At 41.8% G+C, this 19,823-nt stretch overlaps 1 protein-coding gene across 1 annotated transcript in view; it reads left to right on the top strand.

Moving 5' to 3' along the window:
• The window catches only part of BCAR1 (BCAR1 scaffold protein, Cas family member), an 84,008-nt gene that overhangs the window by 53,262 nt on the left and 10,923 nt on the right, over positions 1-19,823 (top strand). The window contains exons 2-4 of the mRNA XM_060787945.2: positions 1,375-1,977; positions 18,382-18,528; positions 18,640-18,744. Of these exons, the coding sequence (XP_060643928.2) occupies positions 1,375-1,977; positions 18,382-18,528; positions 18,640-18,744 (855 nt within the window). The remainder of the gene's footprint in view (positions 1-1,374; positions 1,978-18,381; positions 18,529-18,639; positions 18,745-19,823) is intronic.

The raw sequence follows: 19,823 nt of genomic DNA, 5'->3' as shown, positions 1-19,823 counted from the left end.
GGGTTAGACTGGATGATCCTTGGGATCCCTTCCATGATGGAGTATCCTTCTCCGGGCCAGATGGTCATCTGTTGAGAATGCTTTGATTGTGCCTGTCAGAATGGTATTGGACTAAATGCCCTTTGATGGGGGGGGGGGGTTCTCTTCCAACTCTGTAGTGGAGTCTTTGTCTCCAGAGGTCTTTAAGGATCAGGTGGCCATCTGTCAAGAGTATTTTGATTGTGCCTTTCAGAATGGGGTTGGACTGGATGGCCTTTGGGGATCCCTTCCAACTCAATAGTGGAATCTTTAAACAGAGGCTGGTGGCTATCAGTTGGAAATGATTTCATTGTGCTTGTCAGAAAGGGGTTGGACTGGATGGCCTTTGGGGGTCCCTTCCAACTCTGAAGCGGAGTCTTTAACCTGAGGCTGGTGGCTATTTGTTGGGAACGCTTTAATTGTGCCTATCAGAATGGGGTATGTTTGGATGGCCTTTGGGAACAGAGGCCATATCACCATCTGTTGGTAATGCTTTGATTGTGCCTGTCAGAATAGGGTTGGACTGGATGGCATTTAGGGAGCCCTTCCAACTTTATAGTAGAGTCTCCTCCTCAGGAGCCCTTTAAAGAGAGATATGGCCATCTGTCGGGAATGCTTTGATTGTGCCTATCAGAATGGGATAGGTTTGGATGGCCTTTGGGAGCATAGGCCATATGACCATCTATTGGGAATACTTTGATTGTGCCTATCCAAATGAGGTTGGACTGGATGGCCTTTGGGGGTCCTTTCCAACTTTATGGTGGGGTCTCTCCTTTTCAGGAGCTCTTTAAAGAGACGCTGTATGTCCATTTGTTGGGGATGCTTTGATTGTACCTATCAGAATGGGGTTGGTCTGGATAGCCTTTGGGAACAGAGTCAAGATGGCCATCTGTTGGAGATGCTTTGATTGTGCCTGTCAGAATGGGAGTTGGACTGGATGGCCTTTGGGGATCCCTTCCAACTTTATGGTGGGGTCTCCTTCTCAGCAGCTCTTTAAAGAGACGCCAGAATGGGGTTGGACTTCATCAACCCCTTTGAGGGTCCCTTCCAACTTTATGGTGGGGTCTCCTTCCCATGAGCTCTTTAAGGAGATACCATATGGCCATCTGTTGGGGATGCTTTGATTGTGCCTGTCAGAATGGGGTTGGACTGGATGGCCTTTGGGGGTCCCTTCCAACTTTATGGTGGAATCTCCTTTTCAGGAGCTCTCTAAAGCGAGGTCAGATGGCTTTGTTTGTATCTGTCGGAATGGGGTTGGACTGGATGGCCTCTGGGGGTCCCTTCCAACCCTATGATTCCATGATTCCCAGCCTTGTGCCCTGACCATTTCCCTCTGCTTTCCCCCTTCTCTCCCAGAACGTGCTGGCCAAGGCGCTCTACGACAATGTGGCGGAGTCTCCGGACGAGCTCTCCTTCCGCAAGGGCGACATCATGACGGTGCTGGAGCGCAACACGCAGGGCCTGGACGGGTGGTGGCTCTGCTCGCTCCACGGCCGGCAAGGCATCGTGCCGGGGAACCGGCTCAAGATCCTGGTGGGCATGTACGACAAGAAGCAGCTTCCGGGGAGCGCCCACCAGCCGGCGGTGGTGCCGCCGCAGCCAGCGAACCCCGCGGCATTCCCGCACCAAGGGGGCTTCACCGCGCTCTTGCCCGCCTCGCAATACACCCCCATGCACCCTTCCTTCGCCCCGCAAGAGGACAACGTGTACCTCGTGCCGGCGCTCACCAAAGCCCAGGCGGCCACCCTCGCCAGCCCCTTCCAGTCCCCTCCTGGCAAGCAAGCCTCCCCTTACCCAAAACAAAGCCCCCCGCAAGGACAGGAGGTCTACCAAGTGCCCGCCGCGCCACAGGATGTTTACCAAGTGCCACCAACGCCCGCCGGGATCGGGCAGGAGATCTACCAGGTGCCACCATCCCTGGACGGACGGAGCTGGGAGACACCGAAAGCGCCGGGGAAGGTAAACAATAGGCTTGGGTAACCACGGAAAAATTTGGTTCTAAACTCGTTTCGTTTTTAAGGGGCCCTTGCGTTTCGTTTTTTTTAATAATTCCGAAATTTTCCTTTTAAAATTTTCGGAAATTTCGTAAAATTTCGAATCGATTCGTTAATGGCGGACGCGATTGCGCAATATGCTAAAAAAACCTCCAAATGGGACAGGAGGAACTTCTGAAGCTTCCCTCTCCCTCTGTTGTTGACTGTTGGTGTGATAAAACTAACAACAACTATATTATATTATATTATATTATATTATATTATATTATATTATATTATATTATATTATATTATATTATATTATATTATATTATATTATTATTATATTATTATATTATATTATATTATATTATTATATTATATTATAATATTATTATATTATATTATTTATATTATATTATAATATTATTATATTATATTATTTATATTATATTATTATATATTATATTATATTATTATTATTATAATATAATATAATATAATATAATAATTTATTATATTATATTATATTATTGTATATTATATTATAATATTATTATATAATATTATTGTATATTATATTATATATATTATATTATATTATTATTATAATATAATTATATTATATATTATAATAATATAATATATATAATATAATATAATATAATAATTTATTATATTATATTATATATATTATATATATTATTATAATTTTATTATACTATGGTATATTATATTATAATATTATTATATTATATTATTGTATATTATATTATAATATTATTATATTATATTATTATATATTATATTATATTATTATATATTATATAATTATATTATATATTATTATAATAATATAATATATATATAATATAATATAATATAATATAATATAATAATTTATTATATTATATTATATATATTATATTATTATTATAATTTCATTATACTATTGTATATTATATTATAATACTATTATATTATATTATTGTATATTATATTATATTATTATTATAATATTATTATATTATATATTATTATTATAATATAATATATATTATATTATAATTTATTATATTATATTATATATATTATATTATATTATTATACTTTTATTATATTATTGTATATTATATAATTATTATATATTATTATATTATAATATATTATATTATATCATATTATAATATACAATTATAATATAATATATTATATAATAATATAATATAATATACAATACAATGCACCAGACATACGAAAATGATTACGAAATAATTACGAAATTACGAAATAATTACGAAAATTGGAAAAAATGTTTCTATTCTTAATTACTCCTCACACTATTCCTGCATGGCTCGATATTGGATCGAGAACTATAAAACTTGCACCAGACATGCGAAAATAATTACGAAACAATTATGAAACAATTATGAAATAAATGGAAAAAATTGTTTCGAATCTAATTTACTCCTCACACTATTCCTGCATGGCTCGATATTGGATCGTAAGCTGATTTAAATACGAATTAATAACGAATTACGAAATTAACGAACGAAACCGCCCAAGCCTAGTAAACAACATTGCATCCCAATACAGAGCGTAATACGCCGTCCAATCTCATGCGCAACCACCATTTCCAAAACCCTGAAACCACGAAAAGTATTGTCGAAGGCTTTCATGGCCGGAATCACTGGGTTGTTATCGGTTTTTCGGGCTGTCTGACCATGTTCTAGAAGCATTCTCTCCTGACGTTTCGCCTGCATCTGTGGCAAGCATCCTCAGAACTTGGGAGGTCTGTTGTCGAAGGCTTTCATGGCCGGAATCACTGGGTTGTTTAAGGTTTTTCGGACTGAATGGCCATGTTCCAGAAGCATTCTTTCCTGATGTTTCGCCTGCATCTATGGCAAGCATCCTCAGAGGTTGTGAGGTCTGTTGTCGAAGGCTTTCATGGCCGGAATCACTGGGTTGTTGTAGGTTTTTCGGACTGTATGGCCATGTTCCAGAAGCATTCTCTCCTGACGTTTTGCCTGCATCTGTGGCAAGCATCCTCAGAACTTGGGAGGTCTGTTGTCGAAGGCTTTCATGGCCGGAATCTCTGGGTTGTTGTAGGTTTTTCGAGCTGTATGGCCATGTTCCAGAAGCATTCTCTCCTGACGTTTTGCCTGCACCTATGGCAAGCATCCTCAGAGGTAGTGAGGTCTGTTGTCGAAGGCTTTCATGGCCGGAATCACTGGGTTGTTGTAGGTTTTTCAAGCTGTATGGCCATGTTCTAGAAGCATTCTCTCCTGACATTTCACCTGCATCTATGGCAAGCATCCTCAGAAGTTGTGAGGTCTGTTGTCGAAGGCTTTCATGGCCGGAATCACTGGGTTGTTGTAGGTTTTTCGGGCTATATGGCCATGTACTAGAAGCATTCCCTCCTGACATTTCGCCTGCATCTGTGGCAAGCATCCTCAGAACTTGGGAGGTCTGTTGTCGAAGGCTTTCATGGCCGGAATCACTGGGTTGTTGTAGGTTTTTCGGGCTGCAGACATTTCGCCTGCATCTATGACAAGCATCCTCAGTCGTTGTGAGGTCTCTGAGGATGCTTGCCACAGATGTAGGCGAAACGTCAGGAGAGAATGCTTCTAGAACATGGCCATACATCCTGAAAAACCTACAACAACCCAAGTATTTCCTGCCATATGTCATGCGCAGTGGCAAAAAATATGCACTCCTTGTAAATATGTGATTGCAGTTGCTGCCTGCTTGAAAACCAAAATGTTCAAGCACCAAAACTTCCAGCAATCTATATAAATAAAAATGCAATATTCAGGTTCTTGTAGGTTTTTTTCAGGCTATATGGCCATGTTCTAGAGGCATTTTCTCCTGACGTTTCGCCTGCATCTGTGGCAAGCATCCTCAGAGGTAGTGAGGTGAATGCAATATTCGTTTGTGGGATTAACAGAACTCAAAAACCACTGGGGGAATTGACACCAAATTTGGACACAAGACACTTCTCAGGCCAATGTATGTCCTTCACTCAAAAAAAATGATTTTATCATTTGGGACTTGTAGTTGCTGGGATTTATAGTTCACCTACAATAAAAGAACATTCTGAACTCCACCAACGATGGAATTGAACCAAACTTGGCACACAGTTCTCCCATGACCAACAGAAAACACTAGAAGGGTTTGGTGGGCATTGACCTTGAGTTTGGGAGTTGTAGTTCACCTACATCCAGAGATCACTGTGGACTCAAACAATGATGGATCTGGACCAAACTCCACACAAATACTCAATATGCCCAAATGGTGGGGTTCAGAATGCTCTGTGATTGTAGGTGAACTATAAATCCCAGCAACTACAACTCCCAAATGTTAAGATTCTTTCCCCCCCAAACTCCACCAATGTTCACATTTGGGCGTATTGAGTATTCGTGTGGAGTTTGGTCCAGATACATCATTGTTCACAGTGCTCTCTGGATGTAGGTGAACTATAGCTCCCAAACTCAAGGTCAATGCCCACCAGATCCTTCCAGTATTTTCTGTTAGTGATGAGAGTTATGTGTTCCAAGTCTGGTTCAATTGCATCATTGGTGAAGTTTAGAATGTACTTTGAATTTAAATGAACTGTAAATCCCAGCAACTACAACTCCCAAATGACAAAATCAATCCCCTCCAACCCCCTCTCTGGATTGTTTTATTTTAATCATGCTAAAGCCTTAAATCCGATCATTCTGATTTAGGAATGTAAACAAACAGCCTAGGTCGAAGTTACCTCCGTGATTATTAATTATGCATTTTCTAATTATATTTTCGGAATATGCTAAATGCTGTTGATGAGGGTGGAAGAGGACTTCATCAAAACTTTTTCTGCCTCCATTCAATCTCCGTTCTGACCCTCACTTAATTGCAAAATAACCTAGAAGGTCAAGAAATTAATTTTGAGAGATTAAGAATCAATCTGAACCAGGAGCGAGAGATATGGCTGTACATGCAAATGGCCTGATTATTATTATTATTAATCTGGAAGAAAAACCTAATTAAGACTAATAGCTTGGTTAATACCTACCTTCGAATGAATTATTGTTTTGCAAAAAGACAAAAAAAGTGCATGCAAACCCGGAATCCAATAGCCTTGAGCCATAGCAGTTAAAGTGGTGTCAAACTGCATTAATTTGGCAATGTAGCTGCACTCTCAGTAGTTTTCCATGCAAAGATAAGGTCGGACCGCACCTGTTGTATTCTGGATCTCATAGTCAAACGATAACGTGAACAGCAGAGTTTCGCTATTGTTGAGCATGTTGCTCCATAGATAGTAAATCCCTGCCCCCAGGATTGCAATTTGATATATGGATTTGATGATGGAAAGGAAATGAAATGAAGGAGAGAAGGGATAAAAAGGTGAGCTCAATATCTGCTTAATTAAAGTGGTAAAGGGATATCTGCATGAGGTCAGGGCCATATTCGTTGGCTTTAATTAAAGGAAGAGGTAGGAATGAGAGTCTGGTGCTTAGGAGAGAAAGAAAGGGCTTTCGGGTGCAGTCCTTCAATTGCTTTCCTTTGTCGATGCACCATACTATACTATCTCTCACCATACTATCTTTCCTTCCTTCTCTTTTTCCTTCCTTGTTTCCTTCCCTCCCTCTTTCTCCTTCCTCCCACCCTTTCGTCCTTTCTTCCTTCCCTCTTTCCTCCCTTCTTCCCTCTCTCTCTCTCTCCTTCCTTCCTTCCTTCCTTCCTTCTTTCCCTCCCTCTTTCCTCCCTCCTTCTCTCTCTCTCTTTCTCCTTCCTCCTTCCTTTCCTTCCCTCCTTCCTTCCTTCCCTCCTTCCTTCCTTCCCTCCTTCCCTCCCCCTCCCCCTTCTTTTCTCTATCCTTCCCTCTCTCTCTTTCTCCTTCCTTCCTTCCCTCTTTCCTTCTCTCTCTCTCTTTCTCCTTCTTTCCTTCCTTCCCTCCCTCTTTCCTCCCTCCTTCCCCCTCTCTCTTTTTCTTTCTCCTTCCTCCCTCCCTCCCTTCTTTCCTTCCTTTCATCTTCCCTCCTTCCTTCCCTCTCCCTCTCCTTTCCCTTCCTTCCTTCCCTCCCTCTTTCCTCCATCATTCCCTCTCTCTCTTTCTCCTTCCTTCCTTCCCTTTCTTTCCCCCTTCCCTCTCTTTCTTTCTCCTTCTTTTCTTCTTTCTTTCCTTCCTTCCCTCCCTCTTTCCTCCCTCCTTCCCTCTCTCTCTTTCTTTCTCCTTCCTTCCTTCCTTCCTTCCTTCCTTCCTTCCTCCCTTCTTTCCTTCCTTTCCTTCATCTTCCCTCCTTCCTTCCCTCTCTCTCTCCTTCTTTCCTTCCTTCCTTCCCTCCCTCTTTTCTCCATCGTTCCCTCTCTCTCTTTCTCCTTCCTTCCTTTCTTCCTTCTTTCTTTCTTATTTCCTTTCTTCCTTCCCTCTTTCTCCCCTCCTTCCTCTCTCTCTCCTTCCTTCTTTCCTTCCCTCTTTCCTCCCTCCTTTTCTCTCTCTTTTTCTCCTTCCTTCCTTCCTTCCTTCCTTCCTTTCATCCATCCATCCATCCATCGTTCTTTTTTTCTTTCCTTCCTTCCTTCTCTCTTTCCTCCCTCCTTCTCTCTTTCTCCTTCCTTCCTTCCTCTTTCCTCTCTCCATCCCTCTCTCTTTCTCCTTCCTTCCATCCATCCATCCTTCCTTTTTTCTTTCCTTCCTTCCTTCTTTCCTCCCTCCCTCCCACCCCCTCTCTCCTTCCTTCCTTCCTTCCTTCCTTTCTTCCTTCCTTCTTTCCTTCCCTCTTTTCTCCCTCCTTCCCTCTCTCTTTCTCCTTCCTTCCATCCATCCATCCATCCATCCATCCATCTTTCTTTCCTTTCCTCTTTCCTCCCTCCTTCCCTCTCTCTCTCTCTCTTTCCGCTTCCTTTCTTCCTTCCTTCCTTCCTTCCTTCCTTCCTTCCTTCCATCCATCCATACATCCTTCCTTCCTAGGTGAACTACAACTCCCAAACTCAAGGTCAATGCCCACCAAACCCTTCCAGTATTTTCTGTTAGTTGTGGGAGTTCTGTGTGCCAAGTTTGGTTCAGTTCCATCCTTGGTGGAGTTCAGAATGCTCTTTGACTGTAGGTGAACTATAAATCCCAGCAACTACAACTCCCAAATGACAAAATCAATCCTCCCCCAACCCCACCAGTATTCAGATTTGGGTATTTGTGCAAAATTTGATCTAGTGAATGAAAATACATCCTGCATATCAGATATTTACATTATGATTCAGAACAGGAGCAGAATTACAGTTGTGAAGTAGCAACGTAAATAATGTTATGGTTGGGGGTCACCACAACACGAGGAACTGGAACCCCACTTTTTGCAGCAAAAGCAGTTCTAATAATGCAATAACAATGTGCACACGGCGCATGGAAAGAGCATTGTCTGTGTGCCGTGGAGGCCATTGGGAGCGGTTTCCTGTCCCTCCCTGGGAAAGGAAATATTGGCCTCCCTTTGGGTCCCAAGGACTCCCCAAGGCCCATCCTAAAAAAAAATGCCATTATATTAAAAATAATGTTTGGGCGGAGAGAAAAGAGACCTCTTAACATTGGGTGTATCTATACTATCCAATTAGTGCAGTTTGGCACCTCTTGCATTGTTATGGCTGGATCTATACTGCCCTTTATCCCAGGATTTGATCCCAGATTATCCAATTAACCCAGATTATCTGGCAGTGTAGACACATATAATCCAGTACAAAGCAGATAATCTGAGATCAGATCCTGGGATATAAAGCAGTGTAGATTAAGAATACAAAGGGTGCTAAGCTATCCCCAGAATGGCTTTGACGCCTTGTGAGTCTCTTCAACAACAACAACAACAACAACAACAACAACAACATAAGAAGAAGAAGAAGAAGAAGAAGAAGAAGAAGAAGAACATAACAACAACAACAACGTAATAATAATAACAACAACAACACTTCTGTAAAGTTCAGGCTAAAAGCTGGAGTGGGTTCAGTGCCGTAGGATGGATCTACACTGCCCTATAATCCAGATTATCAAATCAGATAATCCACATTATCTGCTTTGAACTGGATTATATGGTAGTGTAGACAGATATAATCCAGTTCAAACTAGATAATCTGGATTATCTGCTTTGAACTGGATTATATGAGTCTACACTACCATATAATCCAGTTCAAAGCAGATAATGTGGATTGTCTGCTTTGTAATGTTTAGGTTAAATGCTGGAGTAGGTTCAGTGCCATAGAATGTATCTACACTGTCATATAATCCATACAATCAAAGCAGATAATGTGGATTATCTGCTTTGAACTGGATTATATGTGTCTACACTACCATATAATCCAGTTCAAAGCAGATAATCTGGATTGTCTGCTTTGATAATATGGATTATATGGCAGTGTAGGGAGGACCTGAGTCACATTTGGAGAGAAACAACAACAACAACAACAACAACAATACTGTAACATTTAGGTTAAATGCTGGAGTGGGTTCAGTGCCATAGGATGGATCTACACTGCCATATAATCCAGATTATCAAGGCAGATAATCCAGATTATCTGCATTGAACTGGATTATATGAGTCTACACTACCATATAATCCAGTTCAAAGAAGATAATGTGGATTGTCTGCTTTGATAATATGGATTATATGGCAGTGTAGAGGGGACCTGAGCTTCATTTGGAGAGAAACAACAACAATGACAACAACAACAACATGATGATGATGATGATGATGATGATGATGATGATGATGATGTAACGTTCAGGTGAAATGCTGGAGTGGGTTCAGTGCCATAGGATGGATCTACACTGCCATATAATCCAGATTATTAAAGCAGATAATCCAGATTATCTACTTTGAACTGGATTATATGAGTCTACACTACCATATAATCCAGTTCAAAGAAGATAATGTGGATTGTCTGCTTTGATAATATGGATTATATGGCAGTGTAGAGGGGACCTGAGCTTCATTTGGAGAGAAACAACAATGACAACAACAACAACATGATGATGATGATGATGATGATGATGATGATGATGATGATGATGATGATGTAACGTTTAGGTGAAATGCTGGAGTGGGTTCAGTGCCATAGGATGGATCTACACTGCCATATAATCCAGATTATTAAAGCAGATAATCCAGATTATCTACTTTGAACTGGATTATATGAGTCTGCACTACCATATAATCCTGTTCAAAGCAGATAATGTGGATTGTCTGCTTTGATAATATGGATTATATGGTAGTGTAGAGGGGACCTGAGCCTCATTTGGAGAGAAACAACAACAACAACAACAACATCATGTAATGTTTAGGTTAAATGCTGGAGTGGGTTCAGTGCCATAGGATGGATCTACACTGCCCTATAATCCAGATTATCAAAGCAGATAATCCAGATCATCTGCTTTGAACTGGATTATATGAGTCTACACTACCATATAATCCAGTTCAAAGCAGATGCTCTGGATTATCTGATTTGATAATCTGGATTATAGGGCAGTGTAGAGAGGACCTGAGCTTCATTTGGAGAGAAACAACAATGACAACAACAACAAGATGATGATGATGATGATGATGATGATGTAACGTTTAGGTTAAATGCTGGAGTGGGTTCAGTGCCATAGGATGGATCTACACTGTCATATAATCCAGATTATCAAAGCAGATAATCCAGATTATCCACTTTGAACTGGATTATATGAGTCTACACTATCATATAATCCAGTTCAAAGCAGATAATGTGGATTGTCTGCTTTGATAATATGGTTTATATGGCAGTGTAGGGAGGACCTGAGTCACATTTGGAGAGAAACAACAACAACAATAACATAATAATAATAATAATAATAATAATAATAATACTGTAACATTTAGGTTAAATGCTGGAGAGGATTCAGTGCCATAGGATGGATCTACACTGCCATATAATCCAGATTATCAAGTCAGATAATCCAGATTATCAAGGCAGATAATCCAGATTATCTGCTTTGAACTGGATTATATGAGTCTACACTACCATATAATCCAGTTCAAAGCAGATAATCTGGATTGTCTGCTTTGATAATATGGATTATATGGCAGTGTAGAGGGGACCTGAGCTTCATTTGGAGAGAAACAACAACAACAACAACAACAACAACAACAACATAATAATAATAATAATAATAATAATAATAAGTTGTTGTTGTTGTTGTTGTTGTTGTTGTTGTTGTCTATACATCACACAGTCCTAGACGCTTGGGAAGTGTTTGACTTATGATTTTGTGGTGCAAAATCCAGCATATAGATCTCATTTGCTGTGACATACTGTGCTTTTGTGTCAGTAAAATAATAGTAATAATAATAATTATAATAGTAGTAGTAGTAGTAGTAGTAGTAGTTCAGGCTAAAAGCTGGAGTTTGCTCAATGCTTCTTTAATAGAGAACAGAACGTCTTTGGTTTCCTGTCCATTTAGGATGCATCTTGACTCCAATTGAATTGCTATAATTAAATGCTATGGAGCCCTGGGAGGTATAGTTTAACAAGGTCTGCAACCTTCTCTGCCAAAGAGTGCAAACTGCAAGTCCCAGGATTCCATAGCATTGAGATATGGCAGTTCAAGCGTTGTCGAGCTGCATTAGTGTAGATAGATGTGCCCATTGCTCTGATAGCGGTGTTTTGCAGATACAATTCCCATGTAGACAGAAGCGCAGTCTCCCAACGTCAGCATCTGTGTCTTTTTCCTCTTTTGCTTTCTGACCTTGAAGGCTGGCAGAAAACAGAGTTGGTTTGGAGAGCTTGGATTATGGCCAGCTTTCCCCTTATCTTTCTCTCTCTTCTTCCTCGTTCTGCCTTTCCTTTATTTGCTTTTCCTGCCTTTGAGTGTAGGGCAGAGGTTATCCGTGGGGCCCTTGGCATATCATTCGGAGCGCATTTACGCCCTAGAATTGATGCAGTTTGGCACCACTTTGATTGCCATGGTTCGATGCATTGGGAGATGTAGTTTGCAATGAGATATGTAGTTTGATTGGCACGGTTCAATGCAATGGGAAGTATAGTTTGCAAGGGGACATGTAGTTTGATTGCTATGGTTCAATGCAATGGGAAGTATAGTTTGCAATGAGAGGTGTAGTTTGATTGCTACAGTTCAATGCAATGGGAAGTATAGTTTGCAAGGGGACGTGTAGTTTGATTGCCACAGTTCAATGCAATGGGAAGTATAGTTTGCAATGGGAGGTGTAGTTTGATTGCCACAGTTCAATGCAATGGGAAGTATAGTTTGCAATGGGAGGTGTAGTTTGATTGCTACAGTTCAATGCAATGGGAAGTATAGTTTGCAATGGGAGGTGTAGTTTGATTGTCACAATTCGATGCAATGGGGGGGGGTGTAGTTTGCAATGGGAGGTGTAGTTTAGTTGCCACAGTTCAATGCAATGGGAAGTATAGTTTGCAATGAGAGATGTAGTTTGATTGCTACAGTTCAATGCAATGGGAGGTGTAGTTTGATTGCTACGGTTCAATGCAATGGGAAATATAGTTTGCAATGGGAGGTGTAGTTTGATTGATACAGTTTGATGCAATGGGATGTGAAGTTTGCAATGGGAGGTGTAGTTTGATTGCTACGGTTCAATGCAATGGGAAGTATAGTTTGCAATGAGAGGTGTAGTTTGATTGCTATGGTTCGATGTAATGGGTGGTGTAGTTTGATTGCTACAGTTCGATGTAATGGGAGGTGTAGTTTGCAATGGGAGGTGTAGTTTGATTGCTAAGGTTCGATGTAATGGGAGGTGTAGTCTGCAATGGGTGTGTAGTTTGATTGCTATGGTTCAATGTAATGGGAGGTGTAGTTTGCAATGGGAGGTGTAGTTTGATTGCTATGGTTCGATGTAATGGGAGGTGTAGTTTGCAATGGGAGGTGTAGTTTGCAATGGGAGGTGTAGTTTGATTGCCACATTTCAATGCAATGCAGTTTGATGCAATGGGAGGTGTAGTTTGATTGCTATTGTTTGATGTAATTGGAGGTGTAGTTTGCAAGAGGAGGTGTAGTTTGATTGCCACCGTTCAATGCAATGGCAGGTATAGTTTGCAATGGGGGTGTAGTTTGCAATGAGAGATGTAGTTTGATTGCCACAGTTTGATGCCGTGGGAGATGTAGTTTGCAATGGGAGGTGTAGTTTGATTGCCATGGCTCAGTGCAACGTGAGGTGTGGTTTGCGATGTGAAGTGTAGTTTGATTGCCACCATTCAATGCAATGGAAAGTGTAGTTTGATTGCCACAGTTTGAGGCAATGGGAGATGTAGTTTGCAATGGGAGGTGTAGTTTGATTGCCATCGTTCGATGCAATGGGAGGTATAGTTTGCAATGGGAGGTATAGTTTGCAATGGGAGGTGTAGTTTGATTGCCACAGTTCAATGTAATAGAAGGTGTAGTTTGCATTAATAACAATAATAGTAATAATAATAATAATAATAATAATAATGGTCTCTTTCCCACCTAGATGTGGATATTCATCCCATAGTCATAGGATTTTCTTTTATCTTCCAACAAAGCTATTATAAAATAATAATAACGTAATATAATAATATTATAATTTTATTATAATAATAATATTATTTCCTAATAATAGTATAACAATACATTATAACACTATAATAAATAAAATAATAATCTGTAATAATACAATAATAAAGTAATTATAATATATTATAACAATATAAAGTTATAATAATACATTATATTATAAAATAATATAATTATTATAAAATAATATAATTATTATAAAATAATATAATTAATATAAAATAATATAATTATTATAATATATTATAATAGCATAATATATAATATAATCTTGAAACCAGTCTAGTTTCTGAAACTTTTAACCCACTATAATATGTTCCTTCGTTTTCGAGATGCTTTGCAATAGTTGTGTTCTGGGCGCATGGAGCATCATCCCTTTGCAGCCTCTGCTTTCCCAAGATGTGACGAGATGCATGCCTATGGCTTCACTCTGCAAATTCGCCACAGCCGGGGTGAATTCTTCCTCCTCCTCTTTCCTCCGTGAGGGAATGCGCTCCCTTTGTGCGCCTCCTCCGTTTGTTTCCAAGCCCCTCTCCTTGTGCTCAGATCCAGAAATAGCGCATGATGTCACCATTCCCTCTGCCTTCCCCAGAGATGCGCCTCCTGCAAGGTGCCCCAGTGGCCTTTCCCTCAATCGCGGACAGCACTGCCCTCTGCTGGAAGACGGGCCGCATTTCGGGCATGTTTGCCACACTCACGGCCCGCGGTCCGGACTCGGCCCCCGTTGTCACTTCATGTGGCCCTCTTCCAGATGCTGGACTAGAACTCCCATATTGTTGAAGGCTTTCATGGCTGGAATCTCTGTGGTTGCTGTGAGTTTTTCAGGCTGTGCGGCCATGTTCCAGCAGCATTCTCTCCTGACATTTTGCCTGCATTTGTGGCTAAGGGCATCTTCAGAAGTTCTGTTTGCATTCATAGAATCATAGAATCATAGAATCAAAGAGTTGGAAGAGACCTCATGGGCCATCCAGTCCAACCCCATTCTGCCAAGAAGCAGGAATATTGCATTCAAATCACCCCTGACAAATGGCCATCCAGCCTCTGCTTAAAAGCTTCCAAAGAAGGAGCCTCCACCACACTCCGGGGCAGAGAGTTCCACTGCTGAACGGCTCTCACAGTCAGGAAGTTCTTCCTAATGTTCAGATGGAATCTCCTCTCTTGTAGTTTGAAGCCATTGTTCTGCGTCCTAGTCTCCAGGGAAGCAGAAAACAAGCTTGCTCCCTCCTCCTCCCTGTGGCTTCCCCTCACATATTTATACATGGCTATCATATCCCCTCTCAGCCTTCTCTTCTTCAGGCTAAACATGCCCAGCTCGTTAAGCCGCTCCTCGTAGGGCTTGTTCTCCAGACCTTTTATCATTTTAGTCGCTCTCCTCTGGACACATTCCAACTTGTCAATATCTCTCTTGAATTGTGGTGCCCAGAATTGGACACAATATTCCAGATGTGGTCTAACCAAAGCAGAATAGAGGGGTAGCATTACTTCCTTAGATCTAGACACTATGCTCCTATTGATACAGGCCAAAATCCCATTGGCCATATACTGTATATACTCGAGTATAAGCCCTTTTTTAGGCTGAAAAAGTCCCCCTCGGCTTATACTCGAGTCAAGGTTATTTATTATTTTACTCTTTTATTATTATTATTATTATTATTATTATTATTATTATTTTCATTGCATTTATTATTTAATTCTATTTATTATTATTATTACATTTACCATTTTACTCTATTATTATACATTTATCATTTTACTGTATAATTGTTGTTTCAATTGGTTCAATCCGAGGATGTGGACAAGGTGCTTGGAAGAATGAGAGCTACCACATGCATCCTAGACCCCTGCCCATCCTGGCTTCTGAAGGAGGCCAGAGGGGGATTGGCCGAGTGGGTGAAGGTGGTGGTTAATGCCTCCCTTCGGGAGGGCAAAATTCCAGCCAGCTTAAAGCAAGCTGTGATAAAACCGCTGTTGAAGAAACCATCACTGGACCCCACTCAATTCGTCAACTATCGGCCTGTTTCCAATCTCCCCTTTTTGGGCAAAGTCATGGAACGTGTGGTGGCCTCACAACTCCAGGCATTCTTGGTAGACACGGATTATCTGGATCCGGCACAGTCTGGCTTCAGGCCGGGGCATGGAACCGAGACAGCCTTGGTCGCCTTAGTGGATGATCTGCGTCGGGAGCTCGACAGGGGGAGTGTGTCCCTGTTGGTGCTGCTGGACCTCTCAGCGGCCTTCGATACCGTCGACCACGGTATCCTTCTGGGGCGCCTCGCGGGGATGGGTCTTGGAGGTACTGTTCTGCAGTGGCTCCGCTCATTCCTCGAGGGTCAGTCTCAGAAGGTGTTACTGGGAGACTCCTGTTCAACCCCACAACCTTTGTCTTGTGGGGTTCCACAGGGTTCAATTCTGTCTCCCATGCTGTTTAATATCTACATGAAGCCGCTGGAGATCATCCGGAGTTTCGGGGTACGGTGTCATCTGTACGCAGATGATGTCCAACTCTGTCACTCTTTTCCACCTGCTACTAAGGAGGCTGTCCAGGTCCTGAACCGGTGCTTGGTCGCTGTGACGGTCTGGATGAGGGCGAACAAATTGAAATTGAATCCAGGCAAGACAGAGGTCCTCCTGGTCAGTCGCAAGGCCGAACAGGGCATAGGGTCACAGCCTGTGTTGGACGGGGTCGCACTCCCCTTGAAGACGCAGGTTCGCAGCTTGAGTGTGACCCCTGGACTCATCGCTGAGCCTGGAACCCCAGGTTTCGGCGGTGACCAGGGGAGCTTTTGCACAATTAAAGCTTGTGCGCCAGCTGCGCCCGTACCTTGGGAAGTCTGACTTGGCCACGGTAGTCCACGCTCTGGTTACATCCCGTTTAGACTACTGCAACGCTCTCTACGTGGGGTTGCCTTTGAAGACGGCTCGGAAGCTCCAACTAGTCCAACATTCAGCAGCCATGATTCTAACAGGAGCGGAGCACAGGGAGCACACAACCCCCCTGTTGCGCCAGCTCCATTGGCTATCGATCTGCTACCGGGCTGAATTCAAAGTGCTGGCGTTGGCCTATAAAGCCCTAAACGGTTCTGGCCCAAGCTACCTATCCGAACGTATCTCTGTCTATGAACCCACCAGGACTTTGAGATCTTCTGGGGAGGCCCTGCTCTCGATCCCGACTGCTTCTCAAGCTCGGCTGGCGGGGACGAGAGATAGGGCCTTCTCGGTGGTGGCTCCTCGGCTGTGGAACGCCCTTCCCATGGATATTAGACTAGCTCCATCATTAATGGTATTCCGCAAAAAAGTGAAGACCTGGCTGTTTGAACAGGCATTCGCATAGTTAGTGCAATAAGTGTAATGATCATAGGAATGGAACAATGGATGACGAATCTGGATCATGTTTTTAGTGATGAGACGCTAGTGATGGTTTTTGAGGTTAGTTGTTATTAATTGTATAATGTGTTGTTAATTGTTTTTATACCGCATTTTCCCGCATTGAATGTTGGCTGTTCTTGTTCTAGTTGTTAACCGCTGTGAGTCGCCTACGGGCTGAGAACAGCGGTATACAAATAAAGTAAATAAATAAATAAAATAAATAAATATGTTCCAGTGAATGGAAAACAACATGGTGAGAAATAAAGTTAGATTGTCAGGCATTAGTTGTGTGTGTGTAGACTGTAGTCGTAGGGTTGACCAACTGGTTTTTCCAACTCTGGCCCAGCGACGTTCTTCTCACGTGTTCCTTTCAAGTTAGACTGTCAGGCATTAGTTGTGTGTGTGTAGACTACAGTCGTAGGGTTGACCAACTGGTTTTTCCAACTCTGGCCAAGCGACGTTCTTCTCACGTGTTCCTTTCAAGTTAGACTGTCAGGCATTAGTTGTGTGTGTGTAGACTACAGTCGTAGGGTTGACCAACTGGTTTTTCCAACTCTGGCCAAGCGACGTTCTTCTCACGTGTTCCTTTCAAGTTAGACTGTCAGGCATTAGTTGTGTGTGTGTAGACTACAGTCGTAGGGTTGACCAACTGGTTTTTCCAACTCTGGCCCAGCGACGTTCTTCTCACGTGTTCCTTTCAAGTTAGACTGTCAGGCATTAGTTGTGTGTGTGTAGACTACAGTCGTAGGGTTGACCAACTGGTTTTTCCAACTCTGGCCCAGCGACGTTCTTCTCAGGTGTTCCTTTCAAGTTAGACTGTCAGGCATTAGTTGTGTGTGTGTAGACTACAGTCGTAGGGTTGACCAACTGGTTTTTCCAACTCTGGCCAAGCGACGTTCTTCTCAGGTGTTCCTTTCAAGTTAGACTGTCAGGCATTAGTTGTGTGTGTGTAGACTACAGTCGTAGGGTTGACCAACTGGTTTTTCCAACTCTGGCCCAGCGACGTTCTTCTCACGTGTTCCTTTCAAGTTAGACTGTCAGGCATTAGTTGTGTGTGTGTAGACTACAGTCGTAGGGTTGACCAACTGGTTTTTCCAACTCTGGCCCAGCGACGTTCTTCTCACGTGTTCCTTTCAAGTTAGACTGTCAGGCATTAGTTGTGTGTGTGTAGACTACAGTCGTAGGGTTGACCAACTGGTTTTTCCAACTCTGGCTCAGCGACGTTCTTCTCACGTGTTCCTTTCAAGTTAGACTGTCAGGCATTAGTTGTGTGTGTGTAGACTACAGTCGTAGGGTTGACCAACTGGTTTTTCCAACTCTGGCCAAGCGACGTTCTTCTCACGTGTTCCTTTCAAGTTAGACTGTCAGGCATTAGTCGTGTGTGTGTAGACTATAGTCGTAGGGTTGACCAACTGGTTTTTCCAACTCTGGCCAAGCGACGTTCTTCTCACGTGTTCCTTTCTTCTTTGGGTGCAGGTGGTGGTCCCCACGCGGGTGGGACAAGTCTATGTCTACGATTCTCCCAAATCGGAAGCGGACGAGTACGACGTTCCACGCCACCTCCGAGAGATCTACGACGTCCCTCCGACGCGGGGACTCTTGGTCAACCAGTCCAGCCAGGAGGTCAGTGCCAATGGCCTCGAGGGATGGAAGAAGGGGGCAAAGGGGATCTCCCAGTTGGTTGGGACGTATGAACTGGACCCCAACCAACCAATCTTCTTCCTTTTTTGCCAGGTGTATGACACGCCCTCCATGATGGCCAAGGGACCCAACAGCAGGAATCTGGGTCACTCCCAGGAGATTTACGACGTGCCCCCCAGCGTGGAGAAAAGCCTACAGGTAGGGCTTTGGAGGGTGGGACTGTTTTGCCATTTTTTTAGACCTTGTCCAGTGGAGGGATGGAGACTTCCAAGGAATGAAAAATATCCTCCTGATCCAAGGGGAAAGTTTGCAAAGCCAATTTGGATAATCACACAATCTTGGTGCCAGCTTCGAACCTAATGTGATGGGCTGACTCAATGAATGACTCAAAAGTCCCTGAGTTACAAACATCCGACTTACAAACTACTCCTAATTAAAAACAGGGCTGAGAACAGGAAGTGAGAGAAGGGCAATTCATTCGTGGAAGAGTTATTATCATGGGGAAAAGGTGTCTCACTAAAGCTTTATGCTTGTTTCCATAACAAGCCATATTTTTCAAAATCCAATGATTACAGGGACAGGAAGTGAGGTGAAATCTCCTGAACAGGGGCACAAACAGCAAAGGAAACCTTTCCCTATGCTATCCAAATCTATGCACACACACATACACACAAACACACACACACATACATACACACAAATACATACATATATACACATACATCAACACACAAATACATGCATGTATACATACATACATATACTTATATATACACAAATACATGCATATACACTCACATACACACAAATACATGCATACACATATATACATACACATACACATACCTATATACACACAAATGCATACATATATATACATATATATACATACACACATATATATACACAAACATATACACACCAATACACACACATATATATATACAAACACACACATACATACATACATACATGCGTCTACATATACATACATACACAAATACATACATATATACACATACCTGCATACTTACATACATATACATGCATACACATACATACATATACCTATATATACACAAATACATATACCTACATATATATACACACAAATACATGCATACACATATATACATACACATACACATACCTATATACACACAAATACATACATATATATGTACACACATACATACACAATACATACATACACACACATACATCAACACACAAATACATGCATGCATACATACATACATATACACATACACACATAC

The sequence above is a fragment of the Anolis sagrei genome, chromosome 8, assembly GCF_037176765.1.
Source record: "Anolis sagrei isolate rAnoSag1 chromosome 8, rAnoSag1.mat, whole genome shotgun sequence".
Taxonomy (NCBI): Eukaryota; Metazoa; Chordata; class Lepidosauria; order Squamata; family Dactyloidae; genus Anolis; species Anolis sagrei.
Note: the sequence above shows the minus strand (reverse complement) of the source record. Positions and strands in the feature narration are given on the sequence as shown.